General features: G+C 39.5%; 1 protein-coding gene across 2 annotated transcripts in view; it reads right to left on the bottom strand.

The window, feature by feature from the left end:
• Nucleotides 1-2,382: 2,382 nt before the first annotated feature.
• BLOC1S6 (biogenesis of lysosomal organelles complex 1 subunit 6) overlaps nucleotides 2,383-15,739 on the bottom strand; it is a 125,152-nt gene continuing 111,795 nt past the window's right edge. For both annotated transcript variants that reach the window (XM_045449854.1, XM_045449855.1), the window contains 4 exons: nucleotides 14,336-14,477; nucleotides 5,345-5,432; nucleotides 3,274-3,360; nucleotides 2,383-2,856 (listed from right to left, as the gene is read on the bottom strand). In XM_045449854.1, coding sequence (XP_045305810.1) covers nucleotides 2,737-2,856; nucleotides 3,274-3,360; nucleotides 5,345-5,432; nucleotides 14,336-14,477 — 437 coding nt within the window. In that variant the 3' untranslated portion in view covers nucleotides 2,383-2,736. The remainder of the gene's footprint in view (nucleotides 2,857-3,273; nucleotides 3,361-5,344; nucleotides 5,433-14,335; nucleotides 14,478-15,739) is intronic.

Genomic DNA, 15,739 nt, shown 5'->3' on the forward strand with positions numbered 1-15,739 from the left:
CACAATCCATATTACATTCAATGTCTGCTTCTTTACATATTACCTACTGCAAAGTAAATACAAAATTAACTCTTATCATTTTAGTTCAGTACATACGTGATATAGTTCAAAACAAAGGCAATTTTTTTCAACCAAACAACCAACCCAAGTACCAATTCATTATACTGTGCAAAAATACAGCAAGACTACTAGAAGGATTCCATTTAGGTTTAGTCAGTAAGATATGTTTCTATGCTACTGAAATACAGCTCAAGTGTTAGATTGTAATTACCAATGTAACAGTACTTTTGATTTACAACTGACCTAAAAACAGTGGTTGCTAATATATGTCCTTGACATTTAAAAAAAAAAAACTTCAAATCTTAAATACAATTCTAAAAGTATATGTGCCTTGTCACTCATTCAATAAACATGATTTATTTTAACACAGGTCGCAAAAGTTCAATTAATTAACCAGAATTCTATATCTATTTCCTGCCTGCTATCTATTTCAGTCTTAAATCTGACTTTCTATCAAAAGCAGTTCAGAATTTATTTCATAAGATTAATCCCAAGAGTTATTGGGTAGCTTTTAAGCTATTTCATTTCTTATAAATATAAATCACTAGACATTCTAGACCAGTGGTTCCCCGCATCAGAATTATGTGGGGAGCTCTTCAAAATTTGCATGGACCCCACCTCAGAACTAACGAGTAAGAATCTTCCAGAATGTCTGTTTTAAGTTCCCAGGTGACAGTGGCATACAGTCTAGTGTGGGAACCTCTGACCTAGACCACTGGACCAGTGGGTCTCAACTTTTAAGGTACATCAGAATCATGTGGGGAAACTTAAAAAAAAAAAAAAAGACAAAACAAACAAACAGATTTGCTCCAGCAGATTGAGAGCGGTGTCCAGGAACCAGCATTTAATGCAGCTGGCCCACAAAACACTCTGAGAAACAGTGCACAGCCTTTACAGAGGAGTTCATTCAGCAATTTAAGTGACATTGTCCCACAAGCGCTAATGAATCCTGCCCTAGGCAGTTTTAGCTAGTGTTTGAGGACAAAGTTAGCCTTTTAAAATAAAATGTACTTATATTCTTTTTTTTTTTAATTTTTTTTTTTTCGTTTATTTATTTTTGGGACAGAGAGAGACAGAGCATGAACGGGGGAGGGGCAGAGAGAGAGGGAGACACAGAATCGGAAACAGGCTCCAGGCTCTGAGCCATCCACCCAGAGCCTGACGCGGGGCTCGAACTCACGGACCGCGAGATCGTGACCTGGCTGAAGTCGGACGTTTAACCGACTGCGCCACCCAGGCGCCCCAAAATGTACTTATATTCTTAATATAAGGTCAAAGTCAAGTAAATTGTGAGATCATAATTCATTCATCAAAGAAGGGGACAGCTTTCCCAAAACTGTGTAAACCTTCAAACAGACCAGTTTTTAGCAATCAGCTTAAATCTAATGCCCTCTCCATCATTAATTAGCCTGATATGAGATCAGAGGTAGTGATTCCAGCTTACCAAAATGTAACAGAGACTATAAAAGATACACATTCTAAGCATACACCTTTATAGGTTCTGTACAGTCTCTATGTAATATAGATTGGCGACCAGTTGGATATTAAATAATACTAAAACAATTAATAATATACTCTCAATTTTAGAAAATGAAACTTCCTAATATTTCCTCACATAAGTTCCTACTGAAACTACTGAGGGGGAAAATCTAGCAAATACTAAAGGTATCATGCTGTCTCTTGTGAAGAAGCTATTTGCTAATTTTCCACCATTCTTGTCATTATCTATAACATGGGTAGTGGGTAAAGATATCATTCTACTTTAAGAACTTTTTTTAAAGCACAGAAAAAGTAACTACATGTAAGGCCACACAGCAAATCAGTGGATGGACAGAGCTAGCGATGAGAACTTCCATTTGGAAAGCTGGACTCGTATCTTATCAATCTGGCAACTGTATCTCAGTGTGTGATGACTCTTACTAAGTATTCGAAATATTTCAGCATATTTGTGTGTGTGACAGCTCTATCACCCTTGCCAAACTTTAGAAGTACAGAGAATCGACTCTGAACGCAGAGAATATGTAAAAACTAAAGAGCAACAACGCTAGGAAGCAGACAGAGCATACAGTTAGCAGAATCTATCTGGAATCTTGCCCATCGGTCCGACGTCTAAGATGCTATTATTTCCCGTTATGCATTTCTCCATCGTGTTCTTCACAAAGGCTTACACCACCTCTTCTCCACGGGCACATGTGCTTAAACGGTTGGCATTTCTTCTGAACCAAGCAACGATAAAGCAATTACCAAAAACCAGCACTATATTGCCAGAAAGGCAAGTCATAAAAGAAATGGAATCTTTTCAATCCACACTTCTCAAGAAGCTAAAAAATACTAGTTTTTAATCACTTAGAGTCTAGACTATTAAAGCAATCAAACCATTTTCCCGTTGATAAATGATGCAAAGCCAAAGTAAGGAATTTAAAAATGATGCAAAACAGAAGTTGAAAAATTACATTCAAAGACTCAAAGCGAGTGACATTTTGTCTTCTACTTGGGGCAAAAAGCTCCTTGATGGCGGAAATGAAGATCCGGAGACAGCACTCCCGGGATAAGGACTGCAAACGTGAGCCGGGCCGACGGTGTAAGGCACTACCTTCACTCCAGCCCACGCCTGGGCTGCCCTGCATGCAAGTAACGGGGGGCAGAGGGAGGAAGAACACAGACACACTCAGCTTCTCAGGTCCTCTTTGCTGGTTTGGCGGTTAACTGCTTTTCTCTTTCAAATTCCTTCTCCCGTTGCTGCTCCCTTTCCAACTCTTCTTTTTGCCTCTTCTGTTGCAGTTTAAGTGCTCTTTTCTATGTCAAAAAAAATTTTAAACCAAGAGAACAATCAAGGCTTATCTGTTATGGCCTAATTTAAAAGTAGCAGTGCTTTGACTTGAGGTAATCCATAGGCATTACTAAGTTTCATATTTAACTTTTAAGCCTGTTCTGGGTAATTTAAGGTCCCCCTCAACACACACACAAAATTTAATTTCTTACTCCAAACTCTTACTGACTGAGAACTGCTGTGACAATCAAAATATGAGCTCCTCAGCCCAGCTATTAGTAGAAAAGCCCAGAGTGGCGTTCAAAAGAATATGTTTTAAAGGAAAACAATGTACCATGAATTATGTTACTGTATATGGGTACATAAGAAGTCAGAAAATGAATACTTGAAAAAACAATTAAACCTCCACTTCTATAAAGAATGTGAAACAATTTTCAACTCACTTTTAACTTCGATGTCTTTTCATGAAGCATCAGCATCTCTTTTCTTATATTCACCAACTTGGCATGATAGTGTTTAGCTTCAGTGAACTAAATATGGAAAAGGAAATGAAAAGTCAAGTTCAAATAGGCCAAAGTTTTTTTAAAAGGGGGAAAAAAAATAGACTGAAAGAGTAAGATGGATGAATAATAAATTACTGTTCACTCTGCCTAAATTGGCCACATTTTTTAAAGCCTTAATTATCTCCACATTTTCATTCCAAAATTCAAATTTTATTTAAGCCTTTAGTAAGTATTTGATAACACTTGATTCAGTTCAAACTGATAAAAAAAAAAAAAGTTACTAAACATAAAATAGACATTTATATTGTGTACAGGTAACACTGTGCTTTAAAAACATGCAATATAATCCTAAACTTTTAGTAAGACTATCCAATAATGCTATGAGTTTCATTTGAGAAAAAGTACAACACTCTACTGTCTTCACAAAGAAGAACCTGAACCAGAGTACACAGGACAACTGAAGTGAAGTGTCCGCCCATCAGGAAAAACCAAGCTGTGGTCAGAGAATCCTGGGAGGGCTGTGGACAAATCTGGTCATGTTCCTGGGGCTTCTAAAGCGAGACCAAGCAGAACAACCTCTGTAAGGACACTTGTCTTCCCAAGCCATGGTATGTATAGACTTTTCCATCTCATCCAGGGATGGGAGAGAAAGAAAAAAGCACCTCATTCTCAGGAGCCAAGGTTAACAGACAGAGACCAGGTAATAAGAGTGAGAGGAGTGTCAGTAGAGAAATTAGCAGCCTTCATGTATCTACAAATAAAGTCTTAGTCTGATGAGCTCTAGAGCTTCCAGACCCTCTCCCTCTCTCTCTGGGCCTCAGAGTTTTCAGTTCCTGAATGATAATCGAACCACTTGGGCTGAGAGAGGAAAAAACAGGAAGACAGTTTCTGCCCCTTCAGACTGAAGCAACACTATTACATCTGCTTGGTTCATTCATTTATCATTCATTCACTCAGCAAATATTTGTTCTGCTGCAATATGAACTCAGTGGGGAAGACACAAGTAGGTCAGTGTAGCCTTGTCCACCTCCTTCACAAGTCAGAAAACTTTGTATTTACTACCCCAGGCTTCTGCCTAATGCAAGAGAAAACAGACTTGTTTTTGATTATAATAAAGGGAAAAATTAATGAGCCACATTTGTCCAACAGAAAGCTCATTTTTTGACATTCATATAAAAGTCTACAAAATCATGCAAACCAAGCTACTGCTTCACGTTGAGGTGAAGAGAAAGGTAGCCACAAGTTCCTTACTTTTGTCAATTCCCTGTTTCTTAAAATAAAGAGTAGCAGTTCCTCTCACCAAAAAACTATAAAGCTTCTGATGAAACTAAACTACTGTCATATATACTGAAAGATATAAAGCGTCTCTAAAGGATCCCCAAAGAGTCCATTTCAGTATTAATTTGTGATGGCATTATGAATGGGCCATACAATTAAACAAAATGCTGGTTTTAAAAAAGCCATGTAATTGATTAGGAAAGATGCACTTTCCTTAAGGGAAAACAGTACCCCAAAAGTTCCTTACTTTTAGTTCCCTTTTAGAAGTCTTTAACTATGAGCACATCTATTCCAGACTGTCATAAATAAGTTCCTTTTTCTACTATAGGCTCAACATCTGAAAGATAACAAGTCAAGACAATAGAAGTTCTAGTAAAGTAAATCAAGGTTTCCCATTAAAGGACAAATTCTAAAATTTAAAAATTAGAGAAAATGGGTGCCTGGGTGACTCAGTCGGTTAAGTGTCCGGCTCCTGGTTTTGGCTCAGGTCATGATCTCACAGTTGTGGGTTCAAGCCTTGCATTGGGCTCCGTGCTGCTGGTGCAGAGCCTGCTTGGGATTCTCTCCCCCGACCCCCCGCCTCAAAATAAATAAATAAACTTTTAAAAAAATGTTAAAAAAAAATTTAGAGGAAAAGATCCTAAACATACCTAACTACAACGTCGCACAGGAAAAACCTAGTTATTTCTAAGCCAAGATGTCATTAAGCTATGTCAACTCACATCATACTTACCAAAGCATTAATATCCAACATAGAATGGCATTCTTTAAATTTTGAAATCTCTTGTTCCAGTGTGTCTAGTAATACAACTTGGTTCTGTCTGAAACAAAAGCACATAGTCAAAATAAACCATATATACTGTTAAGTGCTGGTTCATTAAAAAGGAATCACATTTAGGACACCCGGGTGGCTCAGTCGGTTAAGCGTCCAACTTTGGCTCAGGTCATGATCTCACAGTTTGTGAGTTCGAGCCCCACGTTGTGCTCTGTGCTGACAGCGCGGAGCCTGGAGCCTGCTTCCAGTTCTATGTCTCCCTCTCTCTTTGCCCCTCCCCCGCCCCTGCTCACACTGTCTCTCTCTCTCTCTCTCTCTCAAAAATAAATAAACATTAAAAAAAACTTTTTTTAAAGAGGAATCACATTTCATCTTGGTTAATGTCAAAAGTAAAAATTCAGGGGCGCCTGGGTGGCGCAGTCGGTTAAGCGTCCGACTTCAGCCAGGTCACGATCTCGCGGTCCGTGAGTTCGAGCCCCGCGTCGGGCTCTGGGCTGATGGCTCAGAGCCTGGAGCCTGTTTCCGATTCTGTGTCTCCCTCTCTCTCTGCCCCTCCCCCGTTCATGCTCTGTCTCTCTCTGTCCCAAAAATAAATAAACGTTGAAAAAAAAAAAAAAAGTAAAAAAAAAAAAAAAAAGTAAAAATTCAGTTGAGGGGCGCCCGGGTGGCTCAGTCGGTTAAGCGTCCGTCTTCAGCTCAGGTCACGATCTTGCGGTCCGTGAGTTCGAGCCCCACGTCGGGCTCTGGGCTGATGGCTCAGAGCCTGGAACCTGCTTGATTCTGTGTCTCCCTCTCTCTCTGCCCCTCCCCCATTCATGCTCTGTCTCTCTCTGTCTCAAAAATAAACTTAAAAAAAAAAAAAAAGCTGCTGAGGATTCAACTGAGTTTAAAAAAAAAAAAATCAGTTGAAAATTTATTCACTCTCCAAGGCTTATTTGGTCTAATAAAATCCTTTTCAAAATAACATTCCACAGACACATTCTGATAACTGTGTCTTTTATTCTTGCCTAAATGAGCAATAATTCTAATAATTAAATCTAACTGTAATGACTGAAATCATCAAATCATTTAAAATTATTATTTGTTACTTCTAACAAAAAAAGTTTTTTATACCATCTTGCCCAAAAAACGTGATATTTTATGTATATTAAACCTGCAACATTATCATAAAGGCAATGGGGAGCAACGACTTTTTTAAAGGTTTATTTCTTTTTGAGACAGAGTCCAGGAGCCAGGGAGGAACAGAGATAGGGAGATAGAGGATCCTAAGCAGACTACAAGCCGGCAGCAGCGAGCTTGAGCTCGAACTCCTGAAACGTGACATCGTGACCTGAACTGAAGTCTGATGCTCAACCGCCTGAGCCACCCAGGTGCTCTGGGGAGCCATGACTTTTTAGATTAGAGTTGGGGAAAATGCAGTATCGAGTTATACTAAATCAGAAGAGGGTAGTAAGAAGATGTAAAAACAGGACCAGGAATCACAAGATGCCCCACCAATAACCAGTTGTATAATCTTGGAAATTTATTTTCTTGGGCCTAAATTTCTTTATTTATAAAGTGGGAAGCTCACACCAGGTAACTTCTAAGGTTCCTCATGAAAATTCTGATTCAAATCCTTTTATTGAGGAATAGAAGCCAACTTTCCTGATGTCCCTCTCCGGATCAACCAATGCCAGGCTCACGGGATGAGAAACACTGAGGGGCCACTGAATTAAACATTAAAACAATTTTTTTAAGGTTTATTTATTTATTTTGAGAGAGATAGAGTGCACATGGGTGCACAAGCTGGAGAGGGACAGAGAGAGAGAGAGAGAGAGAGAGAGAGAGAGAGAGAGAGAATCCCAAGCAGCTCCATGCTGTCAGCGCAGAGCCCGACGCAGGGACTTGATCTCACAAACTGCGAGATCATGACCTGAGCTGACATCATGATGCTTAACTGACTGAGCCACCCAGGCGCCTCTAAACATTTTAAAGAATACTACAGGCAAAGCAAAATATGACGTGATTTGCTTGTGAAGCTATGCTAAACAGAGAACAATGATAAAAAAAATAGCAATGTAGAGGATGAAAAGCAGTTACAACATCTCCATCATCCAGCAGTAAGTTTGGCAAATCCCACAGGTCACAAGTTTGTCCCTTCAGCTCTGACTAGAGACCACAGAAAGTGAAATATAGAACAAATAAGAAGAAGCCAGCAAGTCAATGATCCCACATAAACAGGAAAGCAATGACACTGTTACAACTAGAAAACAGTAAAGAACAATCAATGAAACCAAAAGTTGGTTCTTCAAAAGATCAATAGAATGGATAAACCTCTGGCGAGGCTCACAAAGAAAAAGAGAGAGGACACAAATTACTAACATGACTTATAGAAGAGAAATCATCACTGACTCCATGGACATTAAAGGGACCATAAAAGAATACCTCCAACAACTCTGTCCACAAATTGATATCTCAGATGGAAATGACTAATCCCTTGAAAGACACAAACTTCCAAAACTCACACAAGGAGACACAGATCATCTAAGTAGGTCTACATTTGTTAAAGGAATTCAGTCAGTAAGTAATAACCTTCCAGAAATGAAAATGCCAGGACCAGATGGCTTCACACTTAATTTCTGCCAAATATTTAAGGAAGGAATTACACAAATTCTCCACAATAGTTTCCAGCAAAGTCAAGGCAGAGGGAGCACATCCTAACTCATTCTACGAGGCCAACATTATGTGAAAACCAAAACCAGATAAAGATATTACAAGAAAGGAAAACCGTAGACCAGTATCTTTTTTTAAAGTAGGCTCTACATACAACACAGAACTCAAAGCAGGGCCTGAACTCACCACCCTGAGATAAAGACCTGAGCTGAGATCAAGAGTCAGACACTTAACTGACTGAGCCACCCAAGCATCTCTAGACCAGTATCTTTTATGAACAGAGATGGAAAAATCCTCCACAAAGTATTAACAAAACAAATCCAACAATATATAAAAAGAATTATACACCACAATCAAATGAGATTTATTCCAAGTATTCAAAGCCGGTTCAACATTTGAAAATCAATCAGTGTGATCCAGCATATCAACTGACTAAAGAAGAAAAATCATTTGGTACTATTATATGATGCAGAAAAGACATTTGACAAAGTCCAACACCCATTCATGATTAAAAACTCTCAACAAACTAGAGAGAGGAACTTCCTCAACTTGATAAAGAACATTAAAAAAAAACTACAGCTAACATCACACTTGTGAGAAACTAGACGCTTTCCCTTTATGATCAGGAGTAAGGAGAGGATGTCTGCTCCCTATTCCTATTCAACATCGTACTGGAAGCTCTAGCTAATGGAATGAGACAAGAAAAGGAAATAAAATGTATACAGACTGGAAAGGAAGAAATAAAACTGTCTTTGTTCACAGATGATTGCCCATGTGGAAAATCCCAAAGAATCAACAAAATATGTGAGTATAGCATGGTTTCAGGAGGATATCAGGTTAATGTGTAAAAGTCAGCAGTGAATAATTAGAAAAATTAGAAAAATCAATACCTCACATGAAATACTTTGATATAAATCTAACAAAATATGTACAGGAGCTATAAGCAAAAACTATAAAACTCCAATGAAATAAATTTTAAAAGATCCAAGTAACAGATATTGCAAGTACATGGAATAAGAAACTCAATATTGTTATCCTCCCAATTCTTCCCAACTTGATCTGTGGAATTTATGCAATCTCAATTTAAACCACACCAAGTTATTTTGGAGATATCAACAAACTGATTCTAAAATTCACATTGAAAGGCCAAGACCAAGAATAGCCAAAACACAATGAATAAGAACAAAGCTGGAAGACTTACGCTACTCAATTTCAAGATTTACTGCAAAACTACAGAAATCAAAACAGCATGATATCGGTAAAACAGACACATCAATGCAACACTATAGAAAGCTCTTAAATAGATCCACACAAATACAGTCAACTCCTCTTTGACAAAAGAGCAAAGATAATGCAGTGGATTCAGGCTAGTCTTTTCAACAAATGCGAGCGAACAACTGGACAGTGACGTGCAAAGAAATTAACCTACACAAAGACCTTACAATTTCATAAGAATTAACTCAAAATGGACCATAGGTCTAAATATAAAAAGTAAAACCCTAAAACATCTAGAAGAAAACACAGGAGAAAATCTTAGGTGACCTTGATTCGGTGATGAATTTTTACATGAAATATCAAAATCATGATCCATGAAAAAAAAATTAAGTGGCTCAGTCTGGGTAAGTGTCTGAGTCTTGATTTAGGCTCAGGTCATGATCTCATGGTTTGTGGGATCAAGCCCCATGTAAGGCTCTGAGCTAACAGCACAGAGCCTGCTTGGGATATTCTTTCTCTCTCTTTCTCTCTCTCTCTCTCTCTCTCTCTCTCTCAAAAGAAATAAATAAACATTAAAAAAACAAAACTTTAAGAGGCACCTGGGAGGTCCAGTCGGTTAAGTGTCCAACTTTGGCTCAGGTCATGATCTCACAGTTCTTGAGTTCGAGCCGCATCATCGGCATCACGGCTGTCAGCCTGTCAGTGCAGAGCCCCCTTCAGATCCTGTACCCCTCACTCTGCCCCTCTCCCACTACTGCTCTCTCAAAAATAAACAAACATAAAAAAAAAAAAAAACTTTAAAAAAATTGGTAAGTCAGACTTTTAAAATTAAAAATTCTGCTCTGTAAAAGACACTCTTAAAAGTACGAAGACAAGCCACATGCTTGGAGAAAATATTTGTAAGACATATAAAGGATTTGTATCAAAGTATACAAAGAACACTTAAAACTCAACGGTAAGAAAATAAATAACCCAGGGCACCTGGGTGGGTCAGTCAGTTAAGCATTTGACTTCGGGTCAGGTCATGGCTCAGGTCATGGTCTCATGGTTCATGAGTTCGAGTCCTGAGTCAGGCTCTGCGCTGACAGCCAGGGCCTGCTTCTGATCCTCTGTCTCCCTGTCTCTGCCCCTCCCCAACGCACACGTACATGCACATCCTCTCTCTCTCTCTCTCTCAAAAAATAAATAAACATTTTTAAAAAAGAAAATAAACAACCCAGTTAAAAAATAGGCAAAAGAGGGGCGGCTGGGTGACTCAGTCAGTTAAGTGTCCGACTCTTGATTTCGGCTCAGGTCGTGATCTCAGTTTCTGATATCGGGCCCAGTATCAGGCTCCATGCTGACATTGCAAAGCCTGCTTAGGATTCTTTCTCTTCCTCTCTCTCTCTGCCCCTCCCCACCTCAGAATAAATAAATAAACTTAAAAAAACAAAAAACAGGCAAAAATCTGAATAAACATTTATTGTATAAGCATGAATTTGCCTGATCTTTGTCCCAGGTCCCTGGCATGTCTGTTCTAAGACTTCTGTAATTTCTCAAATGATAGAAGTATCTTCATTAGTCATGAACCCCTCTTCAAGCATACCAGAGTTTATGCTAATGAGGTGACATATGGTGGGCCCCTAGAACTTCAGGATGGGGGCTGCTCATGCCAGAAAGATCAATCATGTGGTCACAGGGTTGGGGCTTTGAGCCATTTGATATCAGTCCATTCTCCAGAGAAGACAGGTTGTAGGAGGGGGGCTGGAGAGTGAGTTCAATTACATAGCCAATGATTCAATCAGTTGTGCTCACAGAGTGAAGCAGCAATAAAAACTTTAAACACTGAGGCTCAGTAGAGATTCCTGGTTGGTAAACACATCGATGTGCCAAGAGGGTAACATGCCCTAATTTCACTAGAAGAAGCCACAGAAGCTCTGGGGTGGATATACTCCCACACCTTCCCCTATGTGTCTCTTCATTTGGCTGGTCCTGATCTGTATTCTTTATAATAAAAAGGTAATTAAGGGCGCCTGCGTGGCTCAGTCAGTTGAGTGTACAACTCTCAATTTCGGCTCAAGTCATGATCCCATGGTCATAGGATTGAGTCCTGCACTGGGCTCTGCACTGAGTGTGGAGCCTGCTTAACATTCTCTCTCTCTCTCCCTCTGCCCCTCTCCCTGCTTGCACTCTCTCTCTCTCTAAAAAAAAAAAAAAAAGTAATAATAATAAAACGGTAATTATAAGTACAGTGTTTTCATGATCCATAGGTCTAGACACTCTAGAAAAAGGTTCCACAGAATATTTAGCTTCAATATCAGGTAGAAATGACTCGCCTTCCTTTCCCTTAAAGTTTTGTATCATCTGTAGTAAATGTGCTGGGAGTGACCAGGCAGTATCAATGCAGTATCTGGGGGATGATCCTCTGAGAAAAAAGCTATTTCCTTGGATGGTCCAAGTGTGGCTTATCTCAAAAGGAACGACACTAAGGCTACTTATGATTGTACCTTGCCAGAGACTTTTAGGGCCTAAATCCCAGACTCCCTCTTTTCTTTTTTTCCAGGGGTTCTTAAAATGACAAATACATGTAAAAGAACATTCATAACCTTTCTTATATATAAAGTTAGTTTTGTTCCCGGTCTTCCCATTACTAGCTACAAAGTAAACTTAACTTGTATCTACCACAACCTTCTCCTTCACCTCTGTGGGCCTGTTTCTGTAACTTAAAGTGGCTTAATGAAAATTAAACTGTTTCACAACAGTCAGGATGCTTCACTCCATCCAGTACTCTTTCCCCTAAATCTTTATCAGCAGTGGGATTTGTAGACAGGGATGAAAGAGGCAGCTGCTTGAAAACACCTTTTTCCTTTCCCTGAAACGTGACTTTCCTTAACACTAAAGAGGTATAATAACTGCTTACTCATCATATTCCATTATTAATTCTACCACTACCTGTGTAATCTTTTTCGGTTTACTTAACATTTCTGAACCTCGGTTTCCTCAACTGTAAACAGGAATAATATTAATACTTCAAAAGCAGGTGTCAGGATTGAGATATGGTATATAAAGTGCCGGGGAAGTAGAACATATAGCAATAAACAGTAGCTGAAGTTACTATCATCGTCGTCGTCATCTAGGTGCCTCAGAAGATAAGAGGGGTTATTTAAAACACTAAATCTTAGGGGCACCTGGGTGGCTCAGCCGGCTAAGCTTCTGACTTCGGCTCAGGTCATGATCTCACAGTTTGTGAGTTCGAGCCCTGTGTCGGGCTCTAGAGCCTGCTCTGGATTCTGTGTCTCCCTCTCTCCTTCTCTGCTCCTCCCCTGCTCGGGCTCTGTCTCTCTATCTCTCTCAAAAATAAATAAACATTAAAAAAAATTTTTTTTAATAAAAATAATTAATTAATTAAATAAAACACTAAATTTTAGGGGCACCTGGGTGGATCAGTCAGTTAAGCGTCCAGCTTCGGCTCAGGTCATGATCTCACGGCTTGTGAGTTCGAGCCCCGCGTCGGGCTCTGTGCTGACAGCTCAGAGCCTGGAGCCTGCTTCAGATTCTGGGTCTCCCTCTCTCTCTGCCCCTCCCCTGCTCACACTCTGTGTCTGTCTCTCAATAATAAATAAACGTTAAAAAAATTTTTTTTAATAAAAAAAATAAACCACTACATTTTAGCCAAAGTCATCAGTTAAACTCCGCAATTAAACTGTGGTTCCCAGCTTCCTTCCCAGCAAAATATATCCAGATATCTTTTGCTTGCAGAGTTTCTTACCACCCTTCAGTTGATCATACTTCATTCAAACTCCCCTACAAAATCTTTATGACTTTTTTGCCACATGAATTGACCGGCTTTAAAATACAAGGCATACCACACACTTGGGATAAAAAATCTCATCGGAACCAGCAGAAAACCAAGGGTGCTGCCAACGCCCTGACTACAGTAGTGTACCACACATAACAGAACACGGTACCACTTACATACTCATTTATCACCTCCAAATCCAAGGATTATAACATTACTTACTGATATTTACAAAATGGACATCGTGGGTGATTGTTTCCCTCCTTTTGCACTAATACAGCCCTTTAAGGTAACTTTTCAAAGGGTAGGTCTTACAGCAGCAGCAGCTCACAGGCCAGTTTATGGCTGACCACCACAGAAAGAAATGATAGGCCAGCTTGGGCAACCATGCGAGGTCCTACCCAAGAGGAAGCAGAAGTTCGGTCCACTGTTTCCGAGTGGGAGCTGATAAAGTTAGTGTGTGGTTTTGCATACTGATCCTCCTGTACGAGTTCCATTCTTCCTTATCCTGTTCTTCTCTTGGTGTATCCTCCAATCCTTTATTTAGCTGGTAGACCACCAGAAAAGAAATGGGTCCTCCCCAAAAAAGACACTTAAACATTTTTGGCAACTCATGTGAACCAGCGACTGAAAACAAATCTGACTCCCACGGCAATTTTGCAACACTTCCAACAGGCAATATTTTCATAAAATGATGGTAAAACACCAAAACTAATCAAAGAGTCTAGATAAGATACAGGGGTGCTTCTTCTTTTTTTTTTTTTTTTCTTTCCTTTTGAGAGAGAGAGGACACAAGTGAGTGTGAGGCAGAGAGAGAGAGGGAGAGAGAGAATCCCACAAGGAGGAGAGAGAGAGGGAGACAGAGAGACAGGAGAGGGGTTCACTTAAAGCAGGGCTCGTGTTCACCCGAAGCAGGGATCGTGCTCACCCAAAGCAGGGCTGAAGCTCACCTGATGTGGGACTCGAACTCACGAACCTGTGAGATCATGACCTGAGCCAAAGTCAGATACTTAACTGACTGAGCCACCCAAGCACCCAGGGGTACTTCTTATGAGAGACCACACACTCTAGAAGTATTCATTTCACTTTTTACGTTTAGGTTACTAAGTATTCCTTCACTCCCATTTGCTACCGCTAAAGACAGAAGTACTCAACTGTATTCAATATTGCAAAATACTATACCTTAATAGAGCATACACATATACATATACATACATATACATATACACTTATATATATACATATAGTAAACTATAACTATGCCAAAGGGGAAATGAGTGCAACCATGGTTTTTGTTAGCTCACGTGAGTTCCTGAAGAGCTTGTTTTGATCTCTGCAGGTCTGGCAGGTAGTGAGAAAGCAATCCTTCTGCCAGCTGCTCCACAGCTTTGTCTTCTACAGCCAAGTCCTCTAGTAACCCTTCATCTGGAGAAGTGTCACTTAAACCTGTCCCCAAAAGAAAATCAAACGTAGGAGTCTTTTAAATGGACACAGGGGTAAAAGAAGTAATAGTGAGGGAGGGGGCTGACAGGTTCAGAGCACACACACACAGGACACTACACGCATCCTTCCTTCCCTTTCATTTATTTATTTTGAGAGAGAGAGAGAGAGGGAGAGGGAGAGAGAGAGAGAAAGAATGTACACACAAGTGGGAGAGGGCCGGAGAGAAAGGGAGAGAGAATCCCAACCAGGCTCTGTGTGGTCATCTTGGAACCCAAAACGGGGCTCAATATCACAAACCATGAGATCATGACCTGAGCCGAAATCGAGAATCAGACACTTAACTGATGGAGCCACCCAGGCACCCCCTTCCTTTTCTTTTAGCTTTACCTTCTGAGTGTCCTCTAATAAACAGGATATGTGCATTCAAAAAAATGTTTTTAAGCTACTAGTATAAGGTAAAGTCTGGATTAAGAGAACATTAACATATGCAAATAATATTCTATATGTTCATGTATTTTTCAGGGCAAGAGATGTATAGTTTTCAGTGGATTATTAAGAGTCTGAGGCCTAAAAGTAGGAAAAAGTCACTGAATGAAAGCAATAAATCCTTCCTTTCAAAAGCATGCAGAAATTCTATATACATTCATATAAATGCAATGCCTAAAAAAATTTCTTTTTCAAATCAATGTTAAGTAAAAATGTGGGTCAATATTTACTTTTCATAAAGCTTGATATACTATTTATATGTAAAAGGGAAGCTGTTTTATCATTGTTAGAAGATTTTCAAAGGATTTCTCTTCTCTGGAGACTCAGCACCTTAATTTACCATAGAAAATAGTATATAATAATTGCATGTAAATCTAGACGTATGCCAGGAACTACGCCTCACGCTTTTCCTTTGAATAATAACAGTGTAAGCAGTCGGGCACTCAAAAACATCTAAAATGGGGACGCCTGACTGGCTCAGTCAATGGAGCATGCAACTCTTTATCTCAGAGTTGTGAGATAAACATGAGCCCCACGTTGAGCGGAGAGATTACTTAAAAATAAAACCTGTACAAAAGATGTCTAAAATGAATAACCGTCAATCACTACTCCTACAAGAAAAGTACAAAACTATTTCTAAACATGGTTCAGTGAGTGGTTTTTAAGATTTTAGAATCACTGGCTTAAAATGAGGGAAAAAAGGGTGCCTGGGTGGCTTAGTCGGTTGAATGTCTGATTTCAGCTCAGGTCATGAACTCACGGTTCATGGGTTCGAGCCC

This window comes from Leopardus geoffroyi, chromosome B3 (assembly GCF_018350155.1).
Source record: "Leopardus geoffroyi isolate Oge1 chromosome B3, O.geoffroyi_Oge1_pat1.0, whole genome shotgun sequence".
NCBI classification, from domain to species: Eukaryota; Metazoa; Chordata; class Mammalia; order Carnivora; family Felidae; genus Leopardus; species Leopardus geoffroyi.